Here is a 13,481-nt window from a genome sequence, read left to right as displayed (position 1 = left end):
AAGAATATAAGGTTTAAGAGACAGTACATCAGCAGAGGTCCTACTCAAGAAAAAAAAATAGAATGGGGAGATGTCACAGTTTATTATTAAAATACAGTTGCCTTTTGAATAAATCATTTCTTAAGAAAAAATATTTGGTGACTTGTGTGTGACAGTTTATCACTAATAACTCAGTCTCAAACACTGCTAGCAGCATAATTAACAGCAAGTTAGCAGATCTTAGTCCTGAAAAAAAAATACGTACTATTTGTTAAATTCTGCCATGGTAAATGCTCCATCCCCGGCAGTGTTCAGGTCCAGGCTGGACAGAGCCTTGTGAGGCATCCCTGTCTGTGGCAGGAGGGTTGGAACTGGATAACCTTATGGTCCTTTCCAACCCTAACCATTCTATGATTCCTTTTTAGAATAGAATCATAAAAATCATTTCACTATGAAATGCAGGAAATAGGGAAACCACATCATTATTTTTAAAAGTGGGTATGTATCACATAGAACAGATGTCGTGTCACAGCTACTTGCACAGTTCGAAGACAAAAGAAGCACAAAAAAATACTACCCTATCTATGAGGTAAGAAAATGTAGTGCCTTAGCAGCTTTTCTCATGTGCATTTGTGGAGCTGTGCAGATGCACTTTGAGTTAAGAAACCTGATCACTGTGGACAGCACAAATTAAGTTTAGGGATGGCCAACAGGAAGATGCTTTTCTACCATCACATGGACACAGCACTTAATGATTCACATTATGGTACTCTGAACACAAACAGCTGGATCTCCACTTACTTTTCTTTTTTCCTAGTGGCCTACTTAGCTGTTATGTGGTGGCTTTGGTGCATAGCTAGTCACACATGGTCTATCTTCTCATTTTACATAATGTTTTAAAACCCAACAAAAGAGTTTTAAGTAAAATCTTTTAGTCATCTTACATCATCACGAAACTTCTTTAGAAACTGAAACCGAAACAAGACAACTCCCGTGGTTATTTTTTACTCATGAAGGATGAAACAATGAGGGGCTTTTCCAGAGATACTTATTCTAGAGCATTACCACCAACCAGGACTTCATAGCAAGTTGTACCTTAGCTCTATCTGACCAGCCAAAGGACTGCACAGTAACATCCAAACGTTTCACTAACAGTTTTCTTCGGACTTCATATTCGTTGACTATGGCTTGATTAATTGCTTCAATTTTTTCCTGAAAAAAAAAATTTATAAACATAACCTATGGATTACAGATAAAATGTTTCTATTTAAGATAATAAACTATGTGAATGGAAGAGAAAAAGACACACAGAAATTTTAAACAGGGCTTAAGCCCACAATTATCTCCCTCATCAAATGGGCTCACAGCAAGCTCTGCCTGCTGACACTGTTTTCTTGAGGTCTTCAAAGGCTCTGTTAGCCTCACATTCAGCCTTCTACCATTTCTAACAGCACAGCTGCCTGTTTTTCAGAAGAGACACAGAAACTGCACACAATACTGAGGCTTTTCTCAACACCTAGCAGAAATGAGAAAACACTACATGCAACAAGCTGAAGGAGATGCCAGGATGTAACTAAGTCTAGGGACCAGGGTGTCCTTGCCTTCTTAAAAAGTAGTAAGCTTAAGGGCAAAGATAGAGAACTAAAAGTAGTGTAGGAGGATCTTGACTAAAGCACAATCTGCATACAGACAACAGTGCCCTTATGGTGAAGGGCCAGCATCAGAAACAAACCTGGTAGCAGAGGGCTGTCTAGCCACAGCTACAGTTGAGATATGCACCATTAAGGAAATAATTTATGTATTGACTGTAGCCTGACTGGAAGGGGGGCAGGGGAGGGGGGGGGGGCAGGGCTTACTGTCAGCTTCAACAATACAAACACTAAAGGAAGCAGACTTCAGCTTTAACCAAGAGACACAAAAGAGACTTGCAGTCTTGCAGCAGTGGCCATAGCTTTGTGTTGGGGCAGCAGCAGCACCTAAACCAGGCACCATCCTTCTAAAACAGCAGACAATGCCCAGCTGGAGATGGTTGTGGCTCTGTGGCCTGTGGGCACAGCCTCTCCCACCTTCCACCTGGACACTAAGAGTTCCTTGGACAAAAAGCTATGAAAGAAGCAGACTACTCCAACAAGACAGAGGAGGAAAATGATGGAAAAACACACAGGGTGGTTGGAAAGAAGCCAAAAGTCAGCACCACCACCTTAAGTCTCCTTATAATGCAAAACTTTTGCCTGCATCTGCCCATATAGATTCATGAACCTAAGAACTTACCAGTTGCTGAACATTTATTGCACTGATAGATATGTAAAATACTAAAAGAAACTGTCTTCTCTTCAGAAAAAGATGAGAAAATTTTGCAACACTACACACAGAATCAAGACTAATATTTTATATATCTGAAAAGGGGAAACAGGCTGTAATACCTGCAACTACTTACCCAGTGAGCAGGTCCCAGCTGTTTCTTCAATAAGGGTTTTCCAACATGATTAGGTGGAACCTTTGCTAGTGTTTCCTTCAGCTGTTAGGAGATATATAAAAACATAAGCATCGGCTAAAACAAAATTACCTTTTGAAGATTCAAATTACAGGGGATGACTCTTGGACAGTCATAGGCATGACAGAGCAAACTCCAATAAAGTTGTTTTCTCTGGGACAGAGAACCAAGCACCCTTCGTTTGGAAAGCAGCTATTTTTATATGTCTGGTAGTCTTGGCTGTAATTATTTAAAAGTTAAGAGAAGGGATGACAGAGTAGATCTACAGTTAAAACAGAAAGATCCTATGAGGTACAGCTACTCTTGAAGACAGAGGGATTAGTCTAAACATCACCCCTCTAATTCAGAGAAGAAACACACTTGTTTCAAAAAGGTTTGTATTAAGACTATGTGAAATACAACATGTTCTAAAGAATGAAAAGGAGAAAATCTTCAATATGAAAACTTTAATTTATCTTGCATTTTAAAAGTTTGGGAACAACTTCGGTTGTCTATTCCCATCTCGAAATTTCTGAGGATTTCAGGGGAAGAAATGGAGTAGCAGTGACAAAAACTTGGATGAAGTCAGGCTGCAGTTACGAAACTTCACTTTTCCACTGATGCAAACCATGTTTTTCAATTTCCTTGGCTGTTCAATCCAGCAGCTGATTTAACAAATTCAGTGAGCTGGTTTTCCAAAGGTACTGAGCCTAATTTGTCTAACTTGAAGATTTTAAAACCAAGCGCTTTCAGAATAGCAGAGGTAGCAGTTCATTCAAGTATCAGCAGCTTGGTGTTTTTTAATGGGGTAGATCATTAACAAAGAGTAAATTACACAAAGATCCACTCCAAACTGTAGTATGTACGTGCAAAGAAAAAGGTAGCTTGATTTCCACGTGCTAGATTAGAATATTGCCATTCTAAGACTCAGTTTTTAAAAAAACAAAAAATTTTGGGGTGATCTCCTGTCACAACTATCATCTTACACTCAAGAAGAAAATTTTCGCTCTGTTATTTAAGTTTTCATATTTTGCTTAACTTTGTGATATATTTTCATTTACAAAGTGCAGTAAGTTCAGTTCTTAGTCAACTTTCCTTCATCCTCAAATACTACCAACATCTGAACTGTTTGGACTGTAAGCACCAGAGCTATTCATAATTCCTAAGAAACTCTGTAGATTAGAAATTCCTGATGTACTTTATTAAGCCATAAGGAATGTTCAGGTTATTTGGTTTTTTTTGTAGTATGACCATCTACGGATATAAATCACTGAGATAACATTTAACCTTGTAAGACAATGAAACAGAAAAGTCAGTTAGAAAAACATAACAGAATTTCCAGATTAAAAGTATTTTTACCTACTTTGTATTCTCTATTTTTAAGTCTCTTTCACCAGCAAAGCTTGCTAGTATTGTTCATTGGTAGGAATATTTTCTACTTTTATAGAAAATGGAAGCACAGATTCTTATGTATCTAACTATTTAATGTCTATGACAATACCAAAACCAGAAAATATACTGCTTCCATTCTACACCTTAAGGCTTTTTCTGGAAAAATACCCTCCAAAAATACTCCAAGAGGGCAATCTAAACCGAGTTCTTGCAAAGAAATGAAGCACTATTTTCAGTTGCTTGGATCTGTTTAAATATTGCAACTAAAAGGTTAGTCAAAAATCTTCTCCGAAAGTATTTTAGGACGCCTTGTGAACTTTAAAGAACAGATGTGATTACAAAGATTCTTTTCTGCTGTTTTGCTCTCCCCTATCCTGCAAGCTAAGCTAGTTAATGTAACTTAAAAAATTCCTTTCGCCCACCTTTGGTCTGTGCACTGGACAGTCCATTCCACTTCATTTCTCTGCTTTATAAAAATTACTCAAACAGAAGAAAATTTCTTTCAAAAAAAAAACAACCCCCAAAAACCTGAAGAATGCATACATGTAAAGAAACAAAAAATAAACCGGAACACAAGAACCAATGAAGCCTTACGGAAAAGGTGTAAACTTGACTTCAGTTACAACACCTTTTAATCTAAACATTTTTTTCAAATAGTAGATTCCTGTAGAAATTTCTTAATTTGTGTATTTCTTGGAATACATTTCTCCTTAACATTCTTCCTGAGGCCTAAGCTCAGCATTTTCCATGTCTTCTGCAACAGGTGATGACATTAAAGCCTACAGCAGAGTAAGAAATACCTCACCCTGGAAGGCAATGATAGCAGTAGTCCCTGACCTCGTGCCTTGGCATGGAAAAAGCCTTTAAACTCATCTTCAAAATCTTGACTCTTGGCATACTCAGTAAACCATGTTAGCTCTCCTTCACAATTTCAACACGCGAGTTTCACAAGAGGCAAATCTTTCTCCGGTAGCAGAACTATTTTCCATCAAAACAAAAACACCGTAAATATTCTAGTTTTGTTCCTTTGGATCTTACTTTTTTTTCAATTCCACTGAAGAACTGGAACATCGTTATGTTGGCGGGAGGCTTGGACATGCCTAAAGCAATACATATGCCTTTTAGCTCCTGAAAGACTTCACTGCCACCTCCTTCCTGTGCTTTTTTAGGAGGGGCATTCACACACAGCATTCTGGCAGCTTCCAGTTCTGAGATGAGGTATGCTGGGGTAAGAAAAATTAGATTTCAGCATCAGATATAGCCGAGTTAAAGTATTTTAGAACCAGTGAGAACTCAAGTGCTTACAATGAACAAATGTGCAAATGGACCATTTTAGAAAGAGTGAAGGCTATAATTTTGGTATCCGCAGAACACTCGTATTTCTAATAATCACTGAGCCCAATGCTAGAAACACAACAAAGGGGGGAAAGGTTTAGTACAACCAATAAAAGCCTGAAAAAAAATCCCTATGATTCCAACAGGTATTACTCAGAGTTCAACACAGCACAGCTCTTTTCCTTCGGGCTTTGCCCAGCAAAGACAGGAGACTAGGAACATGGAAATAAGCAGGATGAGGGACTGGGACATACACTTTAAGCCAGACAAGCAAGCACTGCTTGATGCTCTAGGAAACAAGGCAAGGAAATGAGGAGAGAGAAGCGAAATGTTGGATGAATCTCCTCTACTTCCACAGGCAAGATGCAGAATGGAAACCACTTCTAAAAGTACTATTAAGAATTCAGGTTTATAATAATTCCAGAGTCTTGAACCCAGGACATGCAGAAAGGAAGGCAGTAACTGATGAAACAGAAGCTAGAATGCCTGGAGTGCTCTTCGATATCAGAACTGAGAGAGCCTACAATCACATTATTACTCTTTTATCAAACAAACAAAAAATTAAAATCAAGATTTCTGAACATAGTATACACCCAAAATTTCAGCATCAGGTGTTGGCTGCAGTGATATAAATTTAGCACACCACCTTCATTTGTAATTGGCACAACTTTGAAGTCTGAATTGAAGAAAAAAAATTGTAGACACACAGCTTTAACAATACTTTTATCATGAATCATACTGGGTGACCATAACAGTAAAGTAAATAATTACTTCTAAAAATAAGGACTGATAAAGGCAGACTTGTGAGCAGCGATGTAATCCCACAGCGATACAAAAGCAGCTCACTACCTATAAAACTGGGACAGATCAAAAGATGAAGAAAACAACAAAGCATTTTAATGATCTCTAGAATTTTTCCTGTATCTCCAGAATAACTTCTACTAAAGACACAGAACACCTCTAAAGTATAAAATTCTTACAATATGTAAAGCTACGAAGAATCCTTTCTAAATTCTTTCAAAGGTACTTTATACACATTTTTCTTATATTAATTTTCAGTTACTTACACCCCATTAGGACCTCCTGAAAAAGAAGATACCACCAGCAGAATTTTATGTCAAGAATTCAGACCTCACATTCAAGCTACCTCTGTAAGACATAAATGTTCTCCAGACAGTGATCCTTTTTTGCAGATCTTTTCTGAACGCACCTGAAACTCTTGCACTTCTTATTTTGGCAGACTTAATAGAATAACACTTAATGTGTTATTCTAGAGCTGCTGCACACCAAGACAATCCTAACTACTTCCATTTATTTGGTGCTTTCCTCTCTGGGCAATACTGCTACATCTTCCAATTGACATAAAGTGTGCTGCATTTCATTAAAATGTAAAATATCCTGGCATACCACTGAAGAGGTTTATTCTGTTTCTCCTTAAAAAGTCTGGATTTATGGCATTATGGAATACTGTCCTGTCTCTGCTTCCTCCCGGAAGAGCATGCCTCCTCTGCCCCTCCTCACTGGCAAAGCATGAGAGACTGAAAAGTCCTTGATAGGGGTAAGCATTACTTAGAAACAACTAAAACGTCTGTGTATTATCAGCATTGTTCTCAGACTAAAGCCAAAACACAACATGGTATCAGCTACTAGGAAGAAAAATAGCTGTTACAGCTGAACCCAGGACAGATACTTTTAATTAAGTTAGCTTAATGTAGGTAAAGAAAGCTATGCAATTATCATGGTACACAAAAAAAAGGAATTTGGCATCTATTTCAATTCAACAGTTGACAATAAACACAGTGTTCCTGCCCGATGGGATACCAGAGTTCAGCTGCTGAACATGGGCTTGTATTACCAAAACGTACATCACACAGGACCTCTGGGATAAACTGTGTGTCACAGACAAGCCAAATTTCAAATGGCTTGGCTCACAGAGAATAAGCTGAAGAGCAGATTGTTTGAGCTACAAAGTAATTTAAATTTTTAATTACCTCACTGCATCTGACATTTTTGAGCATACTATCAAAATAAATTCAGACTAAGTCTTGCTACTCATCTTTCTCCTACTGTTGAAATACAGGAACCTACTCTGCAATTCATTTTTTACATCTCAGCTAGGGCTCAACTAAATTTCTGCTTTGAAAGTTAAAGAATTAGCAGAAACTGAGAAACCAAACAGAATATTCATTTATTTTAAGATCATATTAGAATTAGTGTTGCAATTTCCAACTCTGACACTTGTAAACATTTTTCTGTTTTGTTTTAATGTAAATCAACATCACATGCATTTTTCCAAATTTAAGTACTATTTCTTCTCCTCTAACATTTCCTAAGCAGGAGTAAAACCAATTTAGCTATTGAGATCTTCTGGGTGAAAGAGATGTCACTGCTGCTCCTGCTAATTTCTTAAGAACTGATCAAAAGAACTGGCAGTCAGGATAAAACATTCTCTCTTTTTTGCAACAATTCAAACTGTTGTCAGGATGTAGGAAAATGCAAGTCTTATTGCACTTCGCAAGTCCTCACAGTAGGGGCTGATGATGATGCATGTGATGTTAGCTGTTATTTTTAACACCCTTCTAAACAAAGTTCAGTGGCTAAATCCTTGCTAAATCCTTCAAATTACTCCCTCTTCAGAGTACCTTTCGAGAAGTAACAGGACAGGTTTTTTGGTAGTGAATGTGAAAAAGGTTCATGCTCAGACTGGTTACAGAGTGACTGCTAAGTTTATGAGACCCATATTCTGACACTGTAAATTACAAGGAAAACTAACTCATAATTTTAGGTAACTTTTTATACATTGTGATAAACAAAACAGGATCTCATTAAGTGTAAGAAACAATACTATGGTTCTTCACAAGAAGAGGTTTGCTTACAAGCGCCCTTTTAACTTACTAAGCAGCAAGAGACAGTTCTTTTGATTATGAAGGCGTTTTGTCACATCTCCTGATGTTAATGACGTATACGGACAGTTCATTTCAGCCAGCAACCCACTCATTTCAAGTTGAAATTCTTCTGCTTCATTTGGACCTCAGAAGGAAAGGATAATAATTTGTTTACAGCTAATATATACATTTATATGGCTATGATTAGAATGAATTAGCTATTAGAAAAAAAAAAATGCTCTGCTCCAGTTGCTCTTTAAAATTAAAACCCTGCTTTTAATGGAAGCCAAATGCATTTTTTGTGTTTCTCAAAGACAAAGCACAACCTACCTGGAGCCACAATAACCCTCATTATAGTAAAAATTATGTTTCACACGCAGCTTTTTCCAGCTACAACAGACAGCCACTGACAACTTCTACAACAAAAAGTGACATTAAAAACATCACAAATTTTACAGGGATATTTTAAGTATTAACTAACTCTTCCCACTACAAACGTAGAAAAAAAAAATACATAGTAAGCACATAGTTAAGGTAACCAACAATAAAAAGAAAATATGGTTACTATAGTTACTTCTATCAAAATAAAACCAGAAGCACTGAAATAAAAGTATTCTCATGATCTTATTAGAAAAAGACACTAATGTTTCCTTAAACCTATCCAAGAAATTTAAAAAGTCTCCATGGCTGAACAACTGAAAGAAAAAGCTAACTTCAGAAGAAAGACTGACTGATCCTCACTAGTATTTCAGCCTCTACTGGCTGCTCCTTAAGCAAGTCTGAGGTGGAAAATATCCAAATTCTGACAGCATGCCGATAATACTCCCTGGTATAACAGATTAAGCAATTGTCAGCCCAAATCTTTATGGCATGCAACAACACACATTAAGTGCATGTTTGTGCTACAGTTATAGCTACTTACTGTTAGTTGCCTGCACATTTTCCTCTAGTTTACAGAATAGCCGTAACTCAGATACCAACCAAGCACAGAGTTTGGTAAATTCAGGGGAGTTGGCTCCATGAGAGACTGCCTGAGCCAGCGCTCCGTCATCTAACAATGGACCTTTGTAACTGAAAAGTAAAACAAAAGCACAGTTTAGTAATGTTTGCTACGACTGATGTCCTGTGATACGTTTACTTTATGAAGTGTACATACTGAGAGCTAAACGCTCTCCACATCCACAAGACTGAACATCTAAACTGTAAGGTTCCTGCACTGAACTGTAAGAAAAAGCATACTGAAAACGTCTGTGTAAACTCAGCATTTCCATGCACATTAGCTTACTGCCAAAAAGACTGCTTCACAAAAGATTATCATCAAAGCTTTCCTCCTGGAGAATGTTATGACACACAGTGACAACTTCTCTGCCTTTGTCTCTTGTTACTTACTATATACCTATCTAGGGCAAAAAAAGTTTCAAAGTATCATTCTTCAGCACTGCTTTACAGTAGGTTGAATGATTACTGAGGAACTAGTGCATCTTTTCTGTTGTTTCTTAGCATACATTCAAGGGTTGCCATGCAAAGCTAAGCCTTCAATATAAATGTTATACAAATAATCTGAAAAACAATATCCTCTTTTGAAAAATTTTCTTCTTAAATGGGCACAAGAAGAATACACAGAATTACTTATTTGCATAAACAAAATAAGCAAAAAATCAGGCCTAGTGTAAAAAAGCATAAGTCTAAAGATCAGGTATTGGAAGACAGTTTTCAGGACATCTGTGTCTCCTCCCCCTGAAACTCTGTCAGGGAAAGGAGGAAGAGTAGGAAGAAGACTGCCCTGTTAACCAGGTAGAAGCACAAAGTCAGAGCTTATCAGAGTATCCAAGAAAAATGCACAGTATTGTTTTGGTATACTGCACCCGAATCAGAAAGACATCCAGGAGTGAGCATAACTGACCAAAACCCCTCTTTCAAATTTCCTGATAAAGTCACCCACTGTATCACAGCAACACAGCAAGTCCAGTCAACTCCTGGCAAACCTCTGGTGTAAAAGAATCTCTCACAGAGCAAATGAAAGTGTTATTCTCTACACTTCATTCTTGTGCTTCACATCATTGCAACAGCCTGCTACTTCATCTAATGAAGTAGCCACACTCAAAAATAACTTTTACCTCACAATGCGGCTCAATTAGCAACACTAAATTAATCTACTAGCAGCTACTAGCAGCTGTAATCTGGTGCATGACAACCCTCCTGCATTACCACAGTAGGTTAGACAATTCCAACAGGCTAATAAGAACAAGTCCTGTCCCACAGATGTTTCAGACCTACATATATAGGAACCTCTGGGACTCAGAACAGAAACATGCAGTTATAGATCAAAGTAGAAGGGGAAGTGATGACAAACCTTTTGCTTTGGCAAGATCTGGATTTAAGTCACTGGTCACATCAGAAATCCCTTTTCTAGAACTCTTCTTTGACAGATATCACATCTTGACTGTGTTATCTCTGATAATTATAACTTCAGTTACACATCTACTTCCCAGTAATCCAATTCACAAGTTGCCAACTGTTTCTTTTTCCTTCCGTTCCTGCCAATGGCACATGTTCTAGAGCTACACTCCTTCTGGTGACATTATGCTGTCCATTTTGTTTGCTTTTTTCAACAGACTGACTTACAAGACAAGAGGCTGCTACTTGAGCACCTCAAAATTCAAAAGGAAACAACTCTGATGTGCAATGCTATTGAAAAAAAATTAATCAAGTAATACATTAAAGATATCTTCAGTATCTGGTTAGAAAAAATAAGCTGAACTATGAAGAATCATGGAACTTCTGGCAAAGCTTGAAACTTCAAACACCCCAGTCTTTCCAGACACAAGGAAACAAATCATGTAGTCACATGCAGTAATTTTCCCAGTTGTTATCAGTACTGTGGAAGCCCCATGTCTTTTGTCCTCCAAATTTTCTTTTCAACCACCTTTGCCAATCTTGATATTTTTTAATCTGCTTCCATTTTTCACTTTATTTATGTCAAAAATCAGCAACACTTTCTGTCTGCAATTACACAGATAAGGAGCACAAATTGCAACTCCTTCAAGCCACTAATATCCTTCTAAACACAAGGCAGAAAAAGGAAGCCAAGCATGGTATATGCATCACGGCAGAGACCTTTTCATATTTCAGCCAGAGAAATACCTGCTAAAACAGAAACCTATTTGTGAAGTTTTGGAACTATCATCACCAACTTAGCCTGGTAATAGAATCTTTTCTGGAGCATGACGACTCTAGCCACAAAGTGAGTTATGGGAACGTAGCCAGTGTGTATAAATACAACTGTTCGCATAGAACTAGCAGCAGTAAAATTCTAGCTGCCTCTTGTCTGAACTCTCAACAGTTTACAGACATGCGAGCTTACAGTATGACACATTATTCTTGCTCTCCCTTTCATATTTATATAACCTTTACTGACTCTGACAGAGTAATAGGTTTAAACAAAACACAGAAGTTTCCTGTGATTAAGAAAAAAAAAAAAAAAGGATGGCAGAATACTATAATTTGCTTCCTTTTTCCCCCCATCTATTATTTTTCATTAAATATGAAGCCTAAGAGTTTTCTTTCCCCGTGGCTTACCGTAAAAGGCCTTCTCCCTTCCCCATCCCCGGCTAAGGCCGCTCTGTGGATGAGAGGTGCTACCGATGAGATGGCACCACAAGAACCAAGGAGATCAGCACGCACTGAGAGGTAAAACGCTTGTAAAGGCCGGTACGGCTGAAAACCTGTCTGTTGCACTTGGTGCTTCGCCAGACCCCAGCCGGCACCAACACCAGCCCAACCGTGGGGGGGCACCGCAGCTCTGAGGAACAGGGACCATGCGGGGGGGGCCGCGGCCCTGCGCGGCGACACCGGCCCCACTTGTCCGGGGCGCACGGCCATAGCCACGGGCCCGCACCGAAGCGCCCTTCTGCCTCCCGGGCCACACCGGCCGCCCGCGCAGGCCATGGCCCCGATAAAGGCCACCGAGCGCCCACCCTTCCCCCATCGCTGACCCCGCGACGGGGCGTCCCTCGGCCTCGGGCACCTACCCCAGGTCCTCCAGCGACTCCAGAACGTCGCTCTCCAGAAGCTCGACCTCCATCCTGCGGCGGGGCACGGGGGGCGAACCTGCGCGACAGCGGGACTCAGCTCCCCGGTACGGGCAGACCTGCCACCCTCCGCTCCCCTCCCCAGCCCAGCCCCACACCCCGGCCCCGCTATGGGTCAGCGGCCCACCCCCGCCCTGCGCGGAGCCCCTGCGCCGCGCCTCCAGCCCCGGCCCCACGTACGCGGCTCACACGGTGCTGCGCCGCCGACTGCCGGGTTGGCATGTCAGGGCGGGGAGGGGAGGGGGAGGGAGAAGCAGGTCCCCGGCCTGACCCTTTACCCGGCTGCTCTCGGACCGCCCATCGCCGTGCCTGACGGGAGCGACCTCCTCCCGTGGCGCTGTCCGCCTACCCGCCGAGCCAGGCAGCGATGCTAAACGGAGACACGGGTGCGAGGACGGACGCCAGGTTGTTTCTGTGGGACAGGAGCCCGGAGTGAGCCGAGGATCCCACTCTTCTGTTCAGGCGCCACCTAAGAGAGGCCCGGAGGAAGGACCCTCCTCCATGCCGCGGAACCCACGCTGGAATGTGCCGTGTCGAGCAGCGTCGCGGGGACGGGCGGAGGGGGACGGGGCGGCGGAAGGGTCAAACTGCTGCAGTGAGCGAGCGCTTCCACAGCAGGGAGGTCCCCGCTGCACCGCCGGGACCACAAGTCCCGGCATGCCATGCGCGCGGCAGGGCCCCTCGCGGCCGCCGTAGGGAAGTGGGGGGTCGTGGGGAATAGAAGGGATGGATGGATGGAAATCAGCGCTTCCGCGGTGTCGTTCCTCCCTGCGGGCGGGCCTGTGGGTGGCGGCCTGTCCTGAGGTGGATGGGGCCGCCGGGGCAGTGCTGGTTGTGCCAGGGCTCGGTGCAGAGGGTGGACCTCCTCAAGGCGGTGCTCTGGCAGCTGTTTTAAAACTCATTTTTGCCTTTGGGGGCAGGGGAGGAGTGTGACGCCGTTCACTTGTTTCGGTTGCTCACTTGCCGTGGGTAAAGAGGCATCATTAATAATGGAATATTAATTTAGGGGATAATTTGGCTTGCTCTGTCCAGTTCTCTTCAGGCAGCACTGCTGCGTTGCCTGGTACGCAGCAGCTGTGCCGAAAGCGCATCCGTACTGAAAAGGGAGCATGGATCAGAGAGCAGAGTATGTTGTAATGGCAAGGACATGCCAGCGAAAGCCAGATAACAGCCACAGTCTGTGCCCAGCAGCGAGCTGATGCTTCAGCAGAGGAGTCCTGGCTGCCTGTACTTCCTGAAATTGCCCTTGTCAGGCATTAAGAAGAAAATAAGGAGGGAATCTTGGAGCCTCAAGATAGGTAGGAGGGCAAAGAAACACTGCCTCGA

At 41.3% G+C, this 13,481-nt stretch overlaps 1 protein-coding gene across 3 annotated transcripts in view; it reads right to left on the bottom strand.

Annotated features, from left to right (window-relative positions):
- The window catches only part of FAM98A (family with sequence similarity 98 member A), a 185,086-nt gene extending 172,687 nt beyond the window's left edge, over positions 1–12,399 (bottom strand). For all 3 annotated transcript variants that reach the window (XR_009746537.1, XM_061471026.1, XM_061471027.1), the window contains exons 1-7: positions 12,336–12,399; positions 12,096–12,174; positions 8,987–9,135; positions 8,075–8,209; positions 4,883–5,067; positions 2,417–2,497; positions 1,075–1,191 (exon numbers count right to left, since the gene is read on the bottom strand). Coding sequence is in view for 2 of the 3 variants with exons in the window: in XM_061471026.1 (XP_061327010.1) it covers positions 1,075–1,191; positions 2,417–2,497; positions 4,883–5,067; positions 8,075–8,209; positions 8,987–9,135; positions 12,096–12,148 (720 nt within the window). In the remaining variant the exon portion in view is untranslated. The remainder of the gene's footprint in view (positions 1–1,074; positions 1,192–2,416; positions 2,498–4,882; positions 5,068–8,074; positions 8,210–8,986; positions 9,136–12,095; positions 12,175–12,335) is intronic.
- Between the last annotated feature and the right edge of the window lie 1,082 nt (positions 12,400–13,481).

This window comes from Pezoporus flaviventris, unplaced genomic scaffold (genome assembly GCF_033815535.1).
Source record: "Pezoporus flaviventris isolate CSIRO_AGI_PZ_B2104156 unplaced genomic scaffold, CSIRO_AGI_Pfla_v1 ptg000066l, whole genome shotgun sequence".
In the NCBI taxonomy this organism is placed as follows: domain Eukaryota; kingdom Metazoa; phylum Chordata; class Aves; order Psittaciformes; family Psittacidae; genus Pezoporus; species Pezoporus flaviventris.
This window is presented reverse-complemented; position numbering and strand designations above follow the sequence as displayed.